The sequence below is a fragment of the Macrobrachium rosenbergii genome, chromosome 8 (assembly GCF_040412425.1).
Source record: "Macrobrachium rosenbergii isolate ZJJX-2024 chromosome 8, ASM4041242v1, whole genome shotgun sequence".
NCBI classification, from domain to species: Eukaryota; Metazoa; Arthropoda; class Malacostraca; order Decapoda; family Palaemonidae; genus Macrobrachium; species Macrobrachium rosenbergii.
The window spans coordinates 47,486,098-47,508,597 of NC_089748.1; the positions used below are offsets into that span (position 1 = coordinate 47,486,098).

Below are 22,500 nucleotides of genomic sequence, written 5' to 3' on the forward strand. Positions count from 1 at the left end.
GCCTTGAAACATAGGTGTTTTATCATGCAAAAATGTGACTTTTCCAACATATAACATTTTCAGGATCTTTTAAGGAAAGGAAATACTCCACCAGTAAGCACAGTTTGAAGTATTCGCCATTCCATGACTGTCCTTTTCTTTGATGATCCACATTAGCCGCTTGGCTGTGAAACAGAGAAAAATTCCCAAACATTCAGAAATTTCACAACTTAAGGATAGTGTATGCCTCATTATGATATATCATCCAACTTTGCAGCCCAAATGATATCATTTTTATGATTTGGCTTCCTGACTGTGTAAATGAAGAATTCATCTGATGCAGCAACATGGAAAAGTCAGCTTCATCCCACCTTTTAAAATGAACCACAAAACCATGCATGTCTTCTCTGTTGTTGAGTGATGTTGGGCTTGCTGATAACATGAAATGGCTTGATACCAGATTTTTTTCAACTCATGATATACAGAACTATAACTTCTCTTCTTTCCCCTTTTTGCTTCTAGTTCAAGCGCCAATTTACGTAAAGACTTCCTTGGTCTACCCACTGCCTCAGCTATGATGTCTTTTGACCCCTGAGAAAGGACTTCAGGCCTTCCAGGATTCTCATTCTTGTCACAATGAGAGTCATATGGATTTTTGTTCCAGTTTCTTTTAACAAAGGATTCATCTCTTTTAATGTATTTAGCTACCTAGGAACGTGAAACGAAGGATGCGCCAGCATCCCTGGCCTCTCTGAAGGTTATAGCCCGGATTCAGTCAATCCATCTGATTTCCTCTGAGTCGTTAGCCATGGCTGTATCTAACTCCGTCACTCAGTCTGAAAATACAAGAAATGTAAAATGAAAAACAGCTTAATAGAAACTTAAAATAATGTATATACTTGGAGATAGGCTATAGCAGAAAACTTAATAACTTTCCATTTGTTCTGTGGAGGGGGGGGGGGCTCTAATTTCGAAACACCCAGTATTTATAGATTGTAATAAAATGTTCACTTAAACCATTCATGCTTTATCAATACTCTCAAACTACTTTCATAAAATTTGACTGAAAAAAAATTGAAAGACCGACAACTTAATCTTACCACAAAGCTAAAACGTTCCACTTGATCTGCATACGACATTCTCTATGGGAATCCTAGAGAAAGGATGATTACCCTCCTCATCTTGGCACTCGAAGAGGATGAGCCTCTTTGTGTCCCCAAGGTTGGAGACTTTACATCATTCGCAGCACAAAGGAACAATTGGTTATAAAAAAAAACAGCCATGCTGCCAACCCGTGAGTTATGCATGTGTGTGTGTGTGTGTGTGTGTGTTCACAACAAAAATTACATAGTATACATATGGGCAGGATGATTTGGTATTCCCAGCATTTTGAGTACTGCCAACCAGACCCTACCAAGAAATCTACCAAATCTCCTTTATTTTCTACCACTCAACTTAATACAGAAGCAAAATCAAGAGCGCAAGATCAAAATCCTAGTTTAACAAAGACAAGTCGTAATCTTCAAGGTGGGCTGTGAATTCTCTTTAGTTTAAGTATGTGATATAAACCTGAACTGCCTTCGAAGAAGGCATTCAAGAGTAGCACATGTTGGAAATAGTGAACCGTGTTTGGCATACATCTATTTTCCTCCCTTTTCATCTAAATTTCCCCTCTTTATTTCAGTCCAATAGCAGAGGCAGTACATCCATGATGGCTCTGAATGAAGGGCATGGGAGTAGACCGCCTCCGAGAAGACCCGATAAGATTAATAACGGAAGACAGGATGTCAGGCAAAGGAATGATTACCAATCTTATGCAAGGAATAATTACCAACAACCAAATGAAATGTTTGCTCAAAGGTTTCATCCTGGTCAGCATGAAAGATTTGGCCAGAATTACCATCAAGGACACCATGAAAGATATGGTGGCCCATATAATTCAAATTTCAACTCCCCAAGTAATCAGCATTTTAATTCTAGTCCTCGGTACCATCACCCACCAAACCATTCTAGAGATTTCAGAAATGTACCACCTCCATTTCTGCATGACCAGCAGTATATCAGGGGTAACCATCCCAGAGTACATGATTGGAACCAGAGAGACTTCAGGCCACATACGTCAGGATATCCTAACAGGAGTGGTAGAGCATATGATCATTACGAGGAAACAGACGAAAGGCACACTATAGACACTTTGGTTGAAGTGCTATCCTACAGCAGCACTTTATCAGCAGCTATTCACAATATTGAACGCAATAACCGTATCCCTCCAAATGTTGTATTAAGAACAGCTGAGTCAAGGAAAGACATTTTTACAATAAATGAAAATAACCAAAACAAAATCCTAAGACTTGATCCAAAATTAGCTCTCTGCTTAAAGCATTACTCAGCGAATGGCTGCAGTTCATCAATTTGTAATGATCTTCACATGTGCAGGAATTACATACATGGTCGGTGCCAATCAAAAGAACCTTGTTTCCATGGACATGAATTCAAAACAAACCACAACATTCCCATTCTTTCTAATCTTCATCTGAGCAGCTTAAGTAATGAGTGCTTGCTTAGAGTTATAAGGAATTCTTGTAAATATGTAGATTATCTCGAAGTATGCCATCACTACAACACAGAGAAAGGATGTAAATATGCAAGATGTCGAAAGTTGCACATTTGTAAGAAATTTGTGACAGACATCAAAGATTGCACAGGATGTTCTTTGAATCATGATGTACTTGACAGACAGTGCCTTGGGCTACTTGAGTTCCACGGAGTACCTACAAATGAAACTCCACGAGACATATTGGTACAAATTAGATCACTCTCAGAATTGCAGACAACCTCTGCGCCCAAAAATAAAGGTAAAATGTCACAGAACACTGAGCCAAAAAGAAATGCAAAAACATACAAATCAACGGACATTTTTGGAGATGAAAAAATAACAGAAATATGTATACATTCAATAGGACAAAAATGTGAAGATTATCAGAATGGTTGCAAGTACCTACATTCAAAGAATCCTTTCCACTGGCAAGTTAGCTATAACGAAAGATGGTATAATATTCCCATTTTTCAAACAAAGGCTTTGGAGAATGCCTTTTGTGAGGTATCAAAATCGTCTGCTAACATGACAGGTCTAGGCAAATCGTGCACTAAAGAGTTAATCGAGGTGCTAGGTACTGATCCTTGGGAAGCAGATTTCACAAATATGAAGTTAAGAAGTGCTAATAGAGAACTGACCATCCGTAGATTATCAACTCCTCCAGCTTCAGTTAAAGACAGCCCAAATGCCACAGTCTTCCAATGGTACTTCAAAGATGAAAATGACAAATGGATTAAATATGGTGATGCAGACAGTCTAAACAGAAAAGACATGACCTCCAGTATTACAAGTAATGACATTGAGAAACAATTTTTAAAGGACCCACAATCGTCTGTGTCATTTAGTAACACTCACTATACGTACACCATTGATTTTTCTACAATGAAGCAAGTAAATGAAACGACAAAGAAAGCAAGGGAAGTCAGGCGTCGCCCGACGCAGCCTGCGAAAAACGTCGACGGAGACAGGGACAAGAAGCCACATCAGGAGCCTCAGAGGTCTGATGTTCCGAGTCACTGGAAACCAATGGATCAGGGTTCCATTGACGCACTGGTCGATCTCGACTCCAGCACCGACGAATATCGCGAGGTCTCGGAACGACTATTTATCACCATACCAACTGCCAACATCCAGTCTATACAGAGACTCCAAAACCCTTACCTATGGGACACATTCCAGTCCAGGAAGAAACATTTGACTCAGAGGTGAGTGTTGCCATCTTCAGGTTCTACAACTTACCACTGCTCGGTGTTCACTTGATGTGGTCAACTACTTTGACATACTTTCCCTTGGTTGCTGCACAAGTAAATGTCCAAAATTACTATTCTATATATCACATTTTTAATAATGTGACAAAATACTGACAGCCAGTGGGGTGTTGCAGGATCTAAACAGGGTAACAATGGCATGTCTGCCGGCTGTCAGCACATGAATACCTCCTTTTTCTAATTTTAGGGGCATTCCAAGCACATTTTTCATCTTGAAAAAGAAATGATAACAATGATCATAGTCAAGAATTTATTAGTAAATATGTATGACTTAATACTGTTTCAACGTATTTTGGAAGTAACTCACGTTTGCAGAACCTGCAAGGGCGCAATGTGTCATAAAATGGAAAAGAACAAGTACAAAAACCCTCATTCATTTCCATTTAGGGAAGTTTCAAAAGCAGCAACCATGATTCACTTTGGTTGCTTCTTTTGAAATTTCCCTACATGGCAATGAATGAGAGTTTTTGTATCAGTTCTTTTCCATTTAGGGAAGTTTCAAAAGCAGCAACCATGATTCACTTTGGTTGCTGCTTTTGAAACTTCTCTAAATGGCAATGAATGAGTTTTTGTACTGGTTCTTTTCCATTTAGGGAAGTTTCAAAAGCAGCAACCATGATTCACTTTGGTTGCTGCTTTTGAAACTTCTCTAAATGGCAATGAGTGAGTTTTTGTACTTGTTCTTTGCCATTTAGGGAAATTTCAAAAGCAGCAACCATGATTCATTTTGGTTGCTGCTTTTGAAACTTCTCTAAATGGCAATGAAGGAGAGTTTTTGTACTTGTTCTTTGCCCTTTAGGGAAGTTTCAAAAGCAGCAACCATGATTCATTTTGGTTGCTGCTTTTGAAACTTCCCTAAATGGCAAAGAACAAGTACAAAAACTCTCATTCATTGCCATTTAGGGAAGTTTCAAAAGTAGCAACCAACCTGAATCATGGTTGTCTATTAAACTATATAAGTTTCTGAGTGCAGCAATTTAAAAAACCCACATGCTACAGCTGATGTAAAAAAAAAATATATAAATCATGTTTTTCCTTCATTCTCTCTCACAGAGACAGCAGAGACCATCTGCACGTAAATAAACTTTTCTACGGCGTGGATCCACAAGAGCTGGGCAGCATTCGTCTGGAAAACATAGACTGGCGAAGAAGGGGACCTTGCGATATGAAATATGGGCAAGGAAACTATTTCTCTAACAGGTATGGGGAAAAAATTAAAAGACTCTTGTGCATGTAATAAATCTGTACCGTGAATCTTTGCCATTTGATGAGAATGGAAATCGATTCAATTGATCAACTTTCCCTTCCAGCGCGGCTGTAGCTCTCAAAAATAGTACCAAGGACGCTGGGGGCCACAAATACTTGATTTTAGCCAGCGTTATCATAGGTGATATTGTGAGAGGCGAGCCCTCTTTGACTCGTCCGCCGTTGGATTTGTCGAGAAACGTTCATTACGATACAGCTGTGGACGACATGGATGCCCCGACATTTTTCATCAAATTTGAGAGTAATGAATACTATCCATCTTATATTATAAAGTTACAGACTTCTGCGTGATTGATGACAAATTTACAATTGCGTGCAATCGATCTGGCACACTGATGTGTGTGTGTGTATTTGTGTGATATCAGTTTTTAGTAATCAATTTGCTAAACTATTTTATCGACTTTTAGTCATGTAGAAGATATTAATTTGGTTATAATCAATGTGCAAAGTTTGTATGACGTTTTATGCTGTGTTGATAATAAAAAAAAATTCTAGTAACCCTAAGTAAAGTGTATCATTGTCTTTTTTCTGACAGCTGAATGAATGTTGAGGATCTAATCAAACGAGATTTAAAATGGTCTTAAACTTACAAATCATAAAAGCTACTTACAAGCAAACACTGAAATTAGTGGTATGGTAAACATATATCAACCTGCAATTTTAATTACCGGATTATCTTTGTGGTGAAAAGTTTATCACAACTGGGCTTACCTGTGAAACCGTTAGCCACATAACAACAACAGAGGCTTTGGGAGGAAAGGTAACAGTCAGCACAGAATTCCCTTTCTGTATTGAGCATTCCAGGTTTAAATTTGTCAAAATACAGCAAAATTTATAATTAACGTTTTTGACGAAGACCAGTGCTACTACAAAAATCTTTATCGAGTATGTAAGACACTGCTACTCCGTGAACAAGAGCCATCACTATTATTATTATTATTATTATTATTATTATTATTATTATTACTGAACCAAACAAAAACTTCTTTCAGTTTTCTTCTGAAGATGGAAAGAGAAACTCACAAAATTCCTGAGTATAACTTGTTTACTTGTAAATATTTACATATTACTTGAATCTCTAGTACTTTCAGGTCCTAACTGTGACCCTCTTTTCAAGAGATGTGAAGGTGGGTCAGGCTGGTTCAAGGGCCAGCAATCTTCTGAACTTCTTCTCCCTGTGCTGTCATTTATATGATGGCTGTCCTGGTTTCCATCCTTGAGAGTTGTTAATCCCTTCCTGTCGGTCTGATATCCTGATCTGATGGTCAGTGGGATTAACCCTTGTGGTGAGTGAGTGGTCACCATCGGTCTGTTGGGCAGGGAGACCTAACCTCCAGGTCACAAGGGTCTATCTTAGCTTCTTTTTAGTATTAAAGCTCAGCTTATGGGATCATCTGAGGTAAACCTTTGTTTCCTTCTATCGCTTTAATCTCTCTGATGAGTGCCCTTCCACTACCCTCCTTGGCTGATGTTATTGCTTTTGTATATAAGCTCACTGTTTTTGAAATCCATCCTATGGTCCTTTTCCCAACAATGCTTAGCTATAGCACTCCCTGGGAGTTGAGCTGTACTGCCCTTCATGCTCTGGATTCTGGTCCTTTATTCCCTACCTGTTTCACTCCATTTTGTCTCCACAATGTTGCAATTATATATACTGCCCCCTTCTGCATTACTGTCTTCTCCTTCCAATTTATTTTTACATTTTTTACGATGTTGTCAAAGGTATACACAAATTTATTTTTTAATTTCTTTCATTTTTGATGTAATTTGTTTCATTTTAGGCATATATGAGGGCAACTATTATCTTGTTTTCTGTATTCCATGTACTCTCTGCATTTTCCTGTAAAAATCCTCCTAGCTTTGTTGAGTGCCCTTTTCTGAACCATTCCGGTATGCTAATGTATCAAAGCTTTTGTCAATGTAATTTATTTTTTATCTGTATGCTAATGTATCAAAGCTTTGTCACATGTAATTTATTTCTTTATCTATCTTACAAGGGTCACACGTTCTCATTCCCCTAAATATAAACCTACTAGAACACCTATTTATATATTATGACTATGAAAAGAGAAGACTTCATAGAGGTCTGTGGCGAGGGTTCAACTCCGCAGCCGACTGGTCAGAGAAAGGTGGACACTTTGCTGTCCGTGTAGACACCCCGGGATTACGATGTAATCAATGGATAGGTTTGCTGGAAAGTAGATGGGTGTTGCAGACTAATACACACAAACAAAGCCACTCCAACTTCTAAAACAAAACAGACACCTCACACGTCTCGGAACTGTCGACCTAACTGCCCAGTTCTCCTCGCTGCTGGGAGAAAGGAGCTGGGGATTGGTACAATGTCAGGCAGGGCAGCCGATCGAGGGTACAGCCTACCCCACTGCCAAAATCAAAGTCCTTCAAAAGAAGGCATCAAAGCTTATCCCTATATAAAAATGGGAAAAAAAAGCACATTAAAAAGAAGAAAAGACAAGAAATGAATATCCGAGTTTGTGTGTGTGGGCTTTCTATATGTGCTGAATTCACATCCTATTTCTTTCCTTTCTATCAGGATGTCTAAAAGGGCAGTTTATTATTGTTACCTTTCTAGAGTGAATTGGATGTTGTTATCAAAACTATTGAGTTCATCTAGAAAAGTTTCTATTTTACTTTCATCACCCTGCAGAACGGCAAAATATCATCCACATATCGCCACCAACCTTTCAATTTTACGTTAGCATTAATATTAGGAAGTAGTGTGGTCTCAAAATATTCCCTATAGATATTAGCGAGTATTGGTGATAATGAGGGGCCCCATAGCTACTCCATATTTCTGTTCGTATACTTGACCCTCAAACATAAAATAAGTATCACTAACACATAATTTGATCAGCTCAAGGAAGACACATTTCTATGCTTGGATCGAAAATGCCCTCATTATGTTTAGTCTGTAGCAATTTAAACTTTATCGAAGGGGATATTGGAATAAAGCTACCAACTTACATCAAAACTAACCATGTGTCCCTTTATATTCTTGTTCTTAACTTTCTATGAAATCTACTGAATATTTAATATGATTCTGAAAATTTACGTAAGAGTATCCAAGTTCTCCAGCTAACCACACAGCTAAGTTTTTGTTGGGAGATTTCATACTAGAAACAATAGGGGCGTAGTGACAGCCATCCTTGTGTATTTTGGGGCTGCCATATGTATGCAAGTTCAGGTAGTTTAACTTGAGAATAATTTATTGCATAGTGTCCTTCCCATTACTTAGTTTACTGATTATTCTTCTTCACATTCTGGCTGAAGATATTCTGGAAGCTTTTTGGCGTAGATAGTTTCATCATCTAGTAGCCTGTACATTTTATCCCTATATTCTGAACTATTCAAGATGACAATGCTACCCCTTTGTCAGCTTTCTCATAATTCTAATATCTTTGCAACTTTTTAATCTCTGTGGAGCGGTGCTAAATCTCACTGGCAATATATATCTCCAAGTTTATTCTCATTAGTAAACCCTGTATTTGCGTTCCCATGATCTTATGGACTTTACGCATTCGCGGGTTTCTCTGTGGAACATATCTAGCCATAATTCAAGTGGAAAATTCGCCCATTCGCAGTATTTTTCACTGAGAAATATTCACACTACAGTATTTTCATAAATTTTCATGAACAAATGCACTTTTTGTGATAAAACTGCTAAAATACTCAGGTATAAAAATTTTTACAGGGTTTTTTCTTTGTGTTTAAACTATCAAAATAGGCAGTTCTAAGTGTTTTTAGAGGGGTTTTGGTATTCGCAGATTTTAACTCCATTTATGGGGGTGGGTACGCATCCCCGCGAATATGGGGGTCTCACTGTACCTCCTCATCACCTCTGAAAAAACGGAGCTAAATCATTGTGTTGATCAACATTAAGGTAGTTAATCTTGCTATTGAATTCTATACTGATATTATTTGTAGTCCCTACACAGAAATTTAATCCTAGTCCTAGTACTGCTGTTTCATCCCTAGTCAATAATCTACTTGAGATATTCTTTTTATATTATCCATATTACAAATTTGATCCAAACGGAATTACTAAACAAAAATATTCATTTCTTTCTCTTTTTCATAGTCATGATATAAAAACAGGTGTTCTAGCAGGTTTATTTCTTAGGGCAATGAGAACGTGACCCTTTGTAAGATAGATAAAGAAATAAATTACATTGATAAAAGTCTCCATACATTAGCATACTCCGGAATGGTTCAGAAAAAGGGCACTAACAAAGCTAGAGGATTTTTTACAGGGAAAATGCAGAGTACATGGAATACAGAAAATAAGAAAATAGGCCCTCCTTATATGCCTAAAAATGAAACAAATTACATCAAAATGGAAGAAATTAAATATAAATTTGTGTATACCTTTGACAAAAACCATAAAAAGTATGTGAAAATAAACTGGAAGAAGACAGTAATGCAGATGATATGGGGGGGTGGTATATAATTGCAACAATTGTGGAGACAAATATGGGGTGAAACAGGTAGGGAATAAGGACCAGAATCCAAGAACACAAAGGGCAGCAGCTCAACCTCACAGGGGAGGCTATAGCTAGGCATTGTTGGGAAAAGCACTGTAGGATGGATTTCAAAAACAGTAGGCTTATAAACAAAAGCAATATCAGTCATAGAAGGGTAGTGGGCACTCATCAGAGAGATTAAAGTGACAGAAGGAAACAAAGGATTTTACCTCAGAAGATCCTCATGGCAAGCCGAGCTTTAACATTAAATGAAGCTAAGATCGACCCTCTGACCTGGAGGTTAGGCCCTGCCCAACAGATCGATGGTGGCCACCACTTACTAAAAGGGTTAATCCCACTGACCATCAGATCAGGATATCAGAAGGACAGGAAGAGATTAACAACTCAAGAGGATGGAAACCAGACAGCCATCATATAAATGACAGCACGGGGAGAAGAAGTTCCAGAAGATTGCTGGGCCTGAACCAGCCTGACCACCTTCACATCTCTGAAAAAAAAGGGTCACAGTTAGGACCTGAAAGTACTAGAGATTCAAGTAATATGTAAATATTTACAAGTAAACAAGTTATGCACAGAATCTTGTGGGTTTCTTCCATTATTATTATTATTATTATTATTATTATTATTATTATTATTATTATTATTATTATATTATTATTATTATTATTATTATTATTATTATTATTATTATTATTATATTCGGAAGATGAACCATTCATATGGAATACCCCACCAATAACTTCAAACTCAAGCTTCCAAAGCATATGGTTATTCATTAAAAAGAAGTAAGCGAGGGTAATAGGAAATACAGAGAAAGAAGAGATCAGTTATTCGTAAAGAAAAAATAATCGAACGAACTGATAAATAAATAAAAATGTCAGTAAAATATAAGGAGAATTAAACGAGACAGATTCTGAAAAAGTACAACGATGAAATTTTGCAGATTTATAACAGCAACTGACGACGGAGTGCAGTTGTAACGGTTTGAGGTCCACACAGATAGTTGAACAATTAGAGTTGAGGTCCACACAGATAAAGGAACAATTAGAGTTGAGGTCCACACAGATAAAGGAACAATTAGAGAAGTGGTTGATAAACAAACAATTGACAGAATGACAACTTAGTTGTAAAGTATAACAGATCATAGAGAGAAGGGAAAACTGTAGCCCTAGACACACCGAATCTGAAATGGAATATAGAATTTTAGGCCAATGCTGCCGGGATACGACCTCACGAGGTCATTCACCGCTGAAAGGTTAAATTGAGAGTGTGGTTTTCCAGGAGGAAAACTTGCAGTTGCACTACGAAGCAGTTGTAAGGAGAGGGTGGATAGCAAGATGGAAGAAAGGGAATATGGAAGGAGGTACAGAAAAGGAATGAAAGGATTGGTGCTAGAGGTCGAAGGGACGCTGCAAAGAACCTTCAGTAATGCCTACGGTGCACCGCGTAAAGGTGAACTGACGGCACTATCTCTACAGGAAGGAAAACTCCGCAGGGTGCGTGAAGATACGGAGAGTGTACGAAAACTCATCAAACCTGCAACCATTGTTTAGCAATGAATTAACAGATGCATCCATAATAGACTGAAATAAAACAACACTATTATCTGTGGTAAGAAGCAAACAATGAAAAATGCTTCATTATTCTATTAATATTTCAACACAGCAATTCGTAAAAAAATAAAAGATTCAAAATACTTTAAACGGTAAAAAATTGAAACAAATAAAGCATTTCTCCTTAAATGTAAATATAACTGAAGGAAAACACTACCGAGGGCAATGACTGATTTAACCCAGTCTTCCATACAATTAATGAGTTTCGTTTTCATATAAACTAAAAATAAAGAAAACAAAATATGATAGACTGCTTAAAAATTGCTCATGCAATCCACTCTACTTTAAACGACTAAAGAATAACTCCCAAATTTTGAAGCTATTTATTGTTGCTTCCGCTTCCAAATCCTACCACATCTCTACAATGCAACATTTCCAATAACCTATAGCGTTTACTCGTACATTTTCACATTAATATTCAAGAAACTGAATGTGTAAGACTTCTAAGGTCTCCATTTAATATGTTAGTACGTATGAAATGGAATGGAATATAAAATTTAGGTACAAGGCCAAGAACTGGGACCTAGGAGGTCATTCAGCACTGAAAGGAAATCTGAGAGTAAAAAGTCTGGAAGTTGTAACAGGAGAAAAAATCTGGCAGTTGCACTATGAAACAACTGTTGGGAGAAGGTGGAAAGTAAGATGTAACAAAGAGAATATGGATGGGGGTACAGTAAAAGGAATGTAATAAGTTGCAGCTATGGCCGAAATGGACGCTGCAAAGAACTCTTAAGTATTGGTTACAGTGCACCATGAGAGGTGCACTGACGACACTACTCCCCTACGAGATATATGTATGTATGTATGTATTTTTGTGAATATATTTACATATGAGAGAGAGAGAGAGAGAGAGAGAGAGAGAGAGAGAGAGAGAGAGAGAGAGAGAGAGAGAGAGAGAATGAACTAATGCGTAGCTGACACGGACGACGTTAAGTCTAAGAGATAATATCCGTGTTAATGCCAGCGAAGGTGATAATTCCAGGTGAAGTTTGTGTCTGATGTGAAGGAAGATTTCCAGGTGAAAGAATTTTGTGAAAAACAAAACGGGGTTAAATGGAATGGTTCTCAATACAAGAATGGAGCTCTAGAATTGAATTTTCATTGTTTGCACACAGGTCTAAAGTTAAATCCATTCCGAGTAATTTACTTTGTTTTTCGACGTTTCTGAAAGTCCTGACATTACACACACACACACTATATATATATATATATATATATATATATATATATATATATATATATATATATATATATATATATATATACGTGTATGTTAGACTATGAACATATAGTACTTGTATGTGTATGTGGTTTTACCACTATTAATCATCATCATTATCATTATTACCTCCTCCTATCATGAAACCAATACGATCGATTCTGTCGTCCTGCGTGTGTTATCATCTCATTGTTATTATAATTACTCAACCTCAGACGAAGAGTTATCACTTTTTCCATTTATTTTTTTATATGAATGTAAATGTGATTCTATATATATATATATATATATATATATATATATATATATATATATATATATATATATATGAACTGGATTACCCTAACAGCTACACTTCCATCCTTCCTTTTATAACCTGAATTTCCACCTACTTAAATGTTGCTAGCAAGTTACGATCATTTATGCCTGCAGCCACTACTTTTCAATATTATAAATATTAAAGTGAAGAATTATCAGACAAGGATAAAATGAATTGACGTCTTTTTCCAAATAAACATACAAAAAATAGGTGTATTCAGGAAGAGAATAAGCAAAACAAAAAAGTGACACAGCTATTGATTTTAAATCTTTATATTCTTGCCAGATCTTTATTCTTACTGCTCATTCTTTTCTTTAACAAGATTAAAACTTTCAAGAGATTTATCTTTGACCCGACAACATTTATAAATTAGCTTTATTTCTCTGAAATAGGAAATAACAAGGCTTTATCTCTGAACAAGAAATAAAATTTACTGTAATCTTAAACAAGGTAAGAAGATCACGTTTTCTTTAATAAAATGTAATTGTATTTTTTTACAAGTATACGCAGGAACTACAAATGTGGAATATGGTGCGAGAGAAACCATTGTAATTCGTTTTCAGAGAAGCATTTAAGGGAAGGAGGTGGGGTGAGAGTAGGAGGGGGAAGAGATTGGGGAGGGAGGGGGTAATTCCTGGTAACAGACGTGCAGCTGTTCTGATTCACCTCCAAGCGAGTTCAAGAAGAAAGTCCACCAACAGCTGATATTTTAGGTAATCATTTTCTGTTTAGTAGCCGATGATATATGCAGTTCTGTAATGGGCATGAATATTCCACCGGATTTGAATCAATCATGTTCAATCATCCAACGACGTATTTTTACCGGAGGAAGTAGGTCCAGCGGAACAGACCCCGTTACTCAGGCTTCGTTAAACTAGATAGCGCCGAATTCCCGAACCGGAAGTATGGTTCTTTCGTCACACGCCCTTTACATGCATTTTTTTTTTTTTTTTTTTTTTGTGCCTGAGAGACATAATACGGAAAGTGTGATCTTTGGTGGAGGAAGCAGGAGGGGGGACGGGTTGATTACTAGCAGTTCTTCCAAGGACGAAGGTGTTCGGAAATAGTCTTCCTTGAATATTATAGTGTCTCGTGGACACGTGTGCTTGTCGAAATCGATCAGCAGACAAATATACAGGCGTTCGCAAGGATCTTGGGTATTAGTATGTGGGTTTCTGCCTCAATCAACTTGCTCGTCCATCTGTGAACTCTTACATAACTCAAAAAACCGTTCCTCAGATTGTTTTCTTTGCCACGCACATTTGTTTCATTCCTAAATAAGCAATTTCTTTGTCAATATTTTACCTCTAACAGACTAAACAGTTTGCAAACACTCCAGGAACTTCAAAGTTGCCTACAACGCCATGGCTTTCTTTTCCCTATTTTTTACATTAAGATCACTAAGCAGATTCCAGCCTTTCGTGTTCGCCAAACCCGTACAGACTCAGAATACCAGAAACACGGTTTCTAGTCCTATCCTGGCCCATACACACTCAAGAACAATTTTTTTTTTTCCATTCTCAATCCACATAACCTCCAAAAAGTATATGTGTGTTTTAAGCTCACTTCAGAATCTAAACAGATGCTACAAGAGCTACGAATTACCTTCTACAGTTTTACATTTCCTGGCTGGCATAGGCCTACCCAATGTCTAGTTTCCTATCCTTACGCAAATCAGCTACCATTTCTTCTCTTCTCACAGATCCAAGGAGAATCAAAACCACAAAGATGCAACATTCTTTTACAGCTCTGTTATGATTTATAGTCTATGCACTGACACGTAATTATATATATATATATATATATATATATATATATATATATATATATATATATATATATATATATATATATAGTATATATATATATATATATATATATATATATATATATATATATATATATATATATATATAATTACGCACAGATCAACCCGGTTACATCGTCTAAATTTATATATTAATCACGGACGCGAAAACCACATACAGGCGCGTTGAGTCACGTGTTCTTCGCATGGCACGGGTTAATAAATGCACGTGTCCCTGACCGAAACTTAGCTAAATCAGGTCTTCACACTTAATAAACAATATGTACATAATTATAAAACATTTATACATATCTTTTCTTAGTTGTGTTTTAAGGGTTTTAGACTAAAAATGGCGAAAACTTTCACGATCACACGACCAGTTTCAAAAGTCGGGCAGAGCACGATCACATTATCTGCTCTCTCTTTCTCCTCCTGTGCCTACCTCCACCCTGGCCGTGGGGAGGAGGGAGGGTTGATCGTCAGCGAGACATCTTGTTGAACTAGGCTATCTCCTGATCGGTTATGTATCTCTGCTCGCCACAAAGAGTGAAATAGGGCCTTATTAAGCATATCCGTCTTTTGAACCGTAATCATAAGGAACAATATGACAAATCATAAACGGTATACGATTCCTGGCGATAAATACAGAACTGAAATAAATGCAACCAAATTATTCTAGACAACCAAGGTGAGCCGAGTTAGACCGTTTCTCCGCGTTGTCCCGTTCGATGACGAAGCTACAGGGTGGTGCAGAAAAGAGCAGTCATAACACGTGCGCTGCCAGGTTACGAAACGCCCAATAAATATCTTTTACCACGTTTTATTTCTCGACTTGACGCTGCACTGACGGAAATCTAAGACCAAATGACACGACAGAAATTCAAACAGCCTTGATTCATCAGAGGAATCTGCCGTTTCATTCCATTGGCGTTACACAAAATACACGCGTTTACAACACACTTCCTGGCGCACGCTGTAGCCAGCAACACACCCTTCTCATCTCTCTCTCTCTCTCTCTAATTTCCAATACTGAGAATTTATTTACGCAAACCGATGGCACATCCATTGAACAATATCGTTGTCATAAGCACCCATTCCGAGAACCTCATTAAGATCGAAACTGAATCCTTTTAATGATTGTTCTCTGCGATAAATATGCTTTGCGATACATTACGTAAATCAGATATTACTAAATTATATTCCCACGACATAGGGTAAAAATGTTATGAATCGTTTCAACAGATACAATTTGTTCACGACAGATACATAAAAAAAATAAGTAATAACCAACAAAAACTAATCATAGTGTGTGTATAAAAAGTATTTTAGTTTAACGAGACTAGTATATATATATATATATATATATATATATATATATATATATATATATATATATATATATATATATATATATGGTGTAGGTAAAGATAAATCACAAAGTAACACAGACGAATTATATCTGTCTTTGCACGTGATTGTATAAAGCACAAACTATATATATACACATACATATATATACTATATATATGTATGTGTATGTATATATAAATGCATATATATATATATATATATATATATATATATATAGAGAGAGAAAGAGAGAGAGAGAGAGAGAGAGAGAGAGAGAGAGAGAGAGAGAGAGAGAGAGAGTTTGTTGGTTATTACTCATATCTTTATGTATCTGTCATCGTTTAACCTTATGCAAACACGTCTGCTTATCTCTCTCTCTCTCTCTCTCTCTCTCTCTCTCTCTCTCTCTCACATAATTGAAAGCCCTCAATTATGTCGAAAAACTCAAACAATCCAATTATCATATTAATTTTACAAACAACTTGAATGTCTTTTTATTCCCCCTGACGGCATTATTTAAAGCTACCAGTGGTAGGCCTACTTGAGAAAGCCCCACCTGAAACCGGAAGTAATGATTTGCGAGATGAATAATTCATTTTAATTGAGAGGTTACACTTAATAAACAACTTTTCTTTTAGATGTTTATTTCACCGTACCTCGTGTTTCCACCAGCACAATCTTATAATAATGCGGTGGTTTCATACATCTACACTAATGGCTCACTAACAGTCGCTAACACCCCCTTACAGACCGTGCATCATTCACCTCTACCATAACAAGCACTCTTGCACTCCCTGGGTACTGAGGTCGGTCCCTCTTTTTCAGTATCTTTTTCAGCCACCTACACATCCGTTTCCTCTCCTCCTCCTCCTCCTCCAACTTAAAAGCTGAAATAAGTTGTGGGTCCCGTTGCTAAGTAACCAGTTGGTTCTTAGCCACATAAAATAAGTCTAATCCTTCGGGCCAGCCCTAGGAGAGCTGTTAATCAGCTCAGTGGTCTGATTAAACTAAGATATACTTGACTTTTTCCTGCAACCTACCTACCATCTTCCGTTATTCCCACCTGACCATACCATCCAAAAATACACTGGTCTATGCTTTCATCCATGCCAACCATTATACCACTTTTATTCCTTATCTCGTCGCTCATTTCTTTTTATATTTTGGAAGCAACACATCTCTACGACTTCCAATGTCCTCCTCTCTCCTTCACATTCAACATCCAAACTTCATTTCCGTAGGGGGAGAGATGGTTAAAACAATCCTTCATGAACTGCAAGCATGGCTTCCAAAGCCACTCCCAGCCTCCTTGCACAATCAATCTACCTCCCTTTCTTATCTTACCTTTCATGCAACACTCCTCTTTCTCTTAAATTCAAAACTGACAACGTCTTCCATACAAGGGAGGCTGGTTTCACAATCATACATCCTGTAAAAGTCTCCTATTCAAAATCTTTTGAATCCACCCTGCTACTTTCATTGCAACACCTATTCCGTACCTTGCATGCGATTATCAACAGCTATTTCTTCTCTTATGCTGCCCTAATCCAAACTGATAACCAGTTTCTACTCTCACTGATTTTCATTTACCCTTACAACCCCACACTTATTCACAATCGCACAAAACAGTTCACACACAGTTTCATTCACCAATAGTTTACAAACTCCATTCACAACTCAGCTGTTGAATGGACACGGTCATTTACAACCTACTTGCAACCACAAGATATGTAGGAGACTTTCACATATAAAATGGGCTCATCGGTTACGGTCATCGTCACCCTACTTCCAATGCCCAAAGGGCATAGGTCTGAATCCTGGTCAGAGCAGGACTTAACGTACATGATTCTTTGTTTGGTGTGAGTTATACCTGAGGTACACTGAATTAGGATATGGCTGGGTTAATTTGTCACTTAATTTTTTGGTTATAAAAATGTTGTAAGCAGCATTAACGAAAAATATAAATACATTCATTACAAATATATGTGTGTATTATAGGTATATGGGTATGTATTTTATATGTATAATATATATACATATACATACGTACATATATCGGCATATGTTTATCATGTATGTGTATTTATATTTTTCGTTAATGCTGCATACAACATTTATATATAATAAAGAATTAAGTAACAAATAACCCAGCCATATGGTAATTCAGTTTACCTTAGGCATAACTTACACCTAACAAGGAATTATGTGTATATGTATATATATATATATATATATATATATATATATATATATATATATATATTTATATATAAAAGCAAAATGGGTGTTACAGATCATACACACACAAACAAAGCCACTCCAACATCATCTAAAAAAAAACATAACAGACACTCTCACACGTCTGACTGTCGACTCAATCCACGCAACAACTTCTAGCCGCTGGGAGAAAGGGCGCTGGTGACTGGTGTACAATACTTGTACATACGCTGGCAGGGTCTAAGCGATGATAGGAAAGGCAGCCGGATCGAGACTACGGTTACCCTGTAAAGCCGAATCAAAGTACTTCAAAGAAGGCATCGTGCTTGACCTATACAAAATGGGAAAAGCACGTTAAAAGAAGAAGAATATATATACTGTGTGTGTGTATATATATCAGTAGTCCCATACATCCAGGGATTCACACTTTCATGGGTTACCGTGGCCTTAAATAAAATATAAATGAAAACTTCCCGGAGTAGAATGAACTAAACAATAAATCCTCACCAACTCAACACGACTGTGATGAAAACTATCTGGCCACAGACAGACAACCCAGCATCACAAAATATATGACTTTCTCCATCTCTTTCTTCCCTATATCTACGTTTTCCTTCCTCCCAAACAGATGTATAAATCCACTTCACATCTGGCGTGCTCTCCGCAAGGCACTTGTTCCCTAGGTTCACCTGCGTCTTGGCACTCAAGTGGTCTTAACTGATGTCATTGTGGCACCGAAGCAGAGTGGGTCAAGATGGGGAGGCTTAAAAGCAAAGCGAAAGCACGAAGTACTTGCTTCCTCACTAGACATAAAATTTAAGATGAAAATTTTGAATACTGACGTCATGTGAATATATATATATATATATATATATATATATATATATATATATATATATATATATATATATATATATATATATAATATATATATATATATAGTTATATATATATATATATATATATATATATATATATAGAGTAACGTGAAAGCATTTATCTGCCTGTTACTTTTCTTCGCTTCCTTGGATTAATACCACAAGCCGTGCTCCACCACTCGCAATCACACTATCACCACAATCAGACTTTCACTGTTGAATCGTGAATGAATTTCACGTAGAAAACTTTCATATTCCCCGCCGCCTCATGCTAATATAAGGACTTTCTAGTAATTACCACCCGCCCATTACGTGTAAATATTCCTTCCACGCCATCCTCCATTTAGTGGAATGGAATGGAATTTAAAATTCAGGCCAAGGGTCAAAAAGCGCTGGTACCTACGAGGTCATTCAGCGCTGAAAGGGAAATTGAGAGTAAAAAGGTTTTAAAAAGGTGTAACAGGAGGAAAACCTCGCAGTTGCGCTATTAAATAACTGTCAGGAGAGGATGGAAAGTAAGATGGCGGAAACAGAATATGAACGGAGGTCTAGTAAAAGGAATGAGAGGGGTTGTAGCTAGGAGCCAAAGGGACGCTGCAAAATGACTTCTTAACGGAGGGAAGGTATTTTTAGCTTTCCATTACCGACTGCGAGACAAATTCTTGGCAATACGAAGCCTTATGTGCGAGGGACGCAACCATCGCCTTCCCTACAATAAGTCAATGAACGTAGTTCTCTAATTCCGAAGTTAATGGTTACTATTTTGCTCAAGAATGAAATCATGTATATACTGGAAATATATGTAAAGGGAACTGCCTATCTTGGATGTAGCTACATACGTTTACGTGTGTAGAAAGTCCCAAAGTTAAGTCTGGAAAAATTTACACATACGTGCATACACATATTAAACTATATATATATATATATATATATATATATATATATATATATATATATATATATAATTAAATATACTACACACACCAGGGAACATCCCGCATCCACGTAACATCAAGAACACAAAGGGGAACATCCACGGTAACATCCCGGGAACACCAAGAACATCCAGGGGACCAGGGAACATGAAGGGGAACATCAAGAGGAGCATCCAGGGGGAACCCAAGGAGCATCAAGTGGAACATCAAGGGAAACATCGCCGTACGTGCTTCTTCAAGGAGTAGAAGCGAAGGTTTGATACAAGGCCAACTGAATCCAACAGCACGGGAACTGCAGTGACCTTGACCTTTTTTTTTTTTTATTTTTACATTTTTCTTACCAACGCAGATGCACGAAAGTGAAGGGAGTCACACTAATGTGAAAAAAAAAAACATAAGATTTTTAAGGCGAAATCCTTCAGAACTTTGACCTGAATTTGGATGACAAAGCAACAACACACTCTCGAGAAATGTGACAAGGAAAATGTGAAAATGGTATCCCAGGTGTTTCAATAACTTTTCGATCGGTATAAAGCGATCGACATCGGTCTTTTGAAGCAACAAGAAACTCTCATTTATAAGAAAGTTCTTACAAGACAGACAAACTGAGTGACGTCCCGCGAAAGAGTGATAACAGGCTCTTCCCGTCCTTGTAAACCTTCTCTTGAGAACTGAACTGAATACAGAATTTAGGCCACAGGCGAAGCACTGGGACCTATGAGGTCATTCAGCGCTGAAACGGAAATTGACAGTAAAAAGTTTGAAAGGTGAAACGGGAGGAAAATCTCGCAGCTGCATTATGAAATCATTGTTAGGAGAGGGTGAAAAGTTAGATGGAAGAAAGAGAATATGAACGGAGGTACAGTAAAAGGAACAAAAGGGGTTCTAGCTAGGGGTCGAAGGGGCGCTGCAAAGAACCTAAGTAATGCCTACAGTGCATTGCATGAGGTGCACTGACGGAACTAACCCCAACCCCCTCCCCCTCTCTTACGGGGAACTCTCAGTGTGTACGTTATCAAATTCCGGTTTTATTTACAATTTATATTACATCTAAATGGAAATGACAGATGTCTTTGTAACAAGTGATCTTACCCCAATAATCCCCAAACCTGCATTAAATTCAGCTTCACGTATTATGGATAACAAAAAAAGGAAGTACTGGGGTATCTAATACTTAGCAGAGAAAGCAGAATATATATATATATATATATATATATATATATATATATATATATATATATATATATTATATATATATATATATATATATATATATATATATACTGTATATACACATATATATACAAAATATATACATGCTTTATATATATACACAAGCACACATGCATATATATATATATATATATATATATATATATATATATATATATATATATATATATATATATATAATATATATACATACATACATACATACATACATAATTTATATATATATATATATATATATATATATATATATATATAATACACACACATATATATAATATATATATCCCACTTACAAAATGAAGCCCCGCTAGCAACGGGGCCAGTTATATAAAATAGCAGAGCTACTGCCCACCTGTTCCTCTACATTACGTCGTCAAACATTAGAAACACCCAGTTCATTAATATATCAATTTTCCAGTAAAGAAAAAACCACAATGAATTTTGTTAGTCAATTTGTTCTCTATTATCGGTCTGAGCCAGAAAAAGAAGCGACTGATAATGGCATTAAACGCGCATGTGTGTACGTCAGAGAGAGAGAGAGAGAGAGAGAGAGAGAGAGAGAGAGAGAGAGAGAGAGAGAGAGAGAGAGAGAGAGAATGTCGTCTCAAAATCAATAGCAAGCAGCTCGTAATAATGTGAACGTTCTCTTATTGTCGGTCGGTTACGTAAAGCCACCAGTAAAATTTTACTCTCTTTTAATCCCGTGGAAATAACAAAAAAAAAAAAAAAAAGAATTATATCTCGTGGAAATAAAAAAAAAAAAATTCTTAATCTCGTGGATTTTTTTTTTTTGCTTCAAAGATTGGATGGTAGATAACTTTATAAATAACATTCTATTCAACTTTGATTTTTTTTCTTCAGTGTTCATAAAGAACCTTTAGAATTTACGCAAATAAAGAACTGGATGTGGGAGGGTTGGATAACGAGTCATAAAAGAGGAAAGTCAGGAAAGAGTCATTAAAGAGTCAAAAAAGAGTCATAGGAGAGTCAGGAAAGAGTCATTAAAGAGTCAGGAAAGAGTCATTAAAGAGTCAGGAAAGTCATTAAAGAGTCAGGAGAGAGTCATAAAAGAGTCAGGAAAGAGTCATTAAAGAGTCAGGAAAGAGTCATTAAAGAGTCATAGGAGAGTCAGGAAAGATTCATTACAGAGTCAGGAGAGTGTCATTAAAGAGTCAGGAAAGAGTCATAGGAGAGTCAGGAAAGTCATTAAAGAGTCAGGAGAGAGTCATTAAAGTCAGGAAACTCATTAAAGAGTCAGGAGAGAGTCATTAAAGAGTCAGGAAAGTCATTAAAGAGTCAGGAAAGAGTCGGGAAAGAG

The 22,500-nt window shown here is 36.9% G+C and overlaps 2 protein-coding genes across 5 annotated transcripts in view; one reads left to right on the plus strand and one right to left on the minus strand.

Annotated features, from left to right (window-relative positions):
- Nucleotides 1–5,610, plus strand: part of LOC136840810 (protein mono-ADP-ribosyltransferase PARP12-like) — a 22,841-nt gene extending 17,231 nt beyond the window's left edge. For 3 of the 4 annotated variants that reach the window (XM_067107717.1, XM_067107718.1, XM_067107720.1), the window contains 3 exons: nt 1,664–3,780; nt 4,897–5,043; nt 5,154–5,610. In XM_067107717.1, the coding sequence (XP_066963818.1) occupies nt 1,664–3,780; nt 4,897–5,043; nt 5,154–5,400 (2,511 nt within the window). In that variant the 3' untranslated portion in view covers nt 5,401–5,610. Of the gene's footprint in view, nt 1–1,345; nt 1,507–1,663; nt 3,781–4,896; nt 5,044–5,153 lie in introns of all 4 variants that reach the window. The other variant, XM_067107719.1, reaches the window with a different exon arrangement.
- LOC136840811 (protein mono-ADP-ribosyltransferase PARP12-like) overlaps nt 1–22,500 on the minus strand; it is a 124,132-nt gene that overhangs the window by 42,894 nt on the left and 58,738 nt on the right. The window lies entirely within an intron of this gene.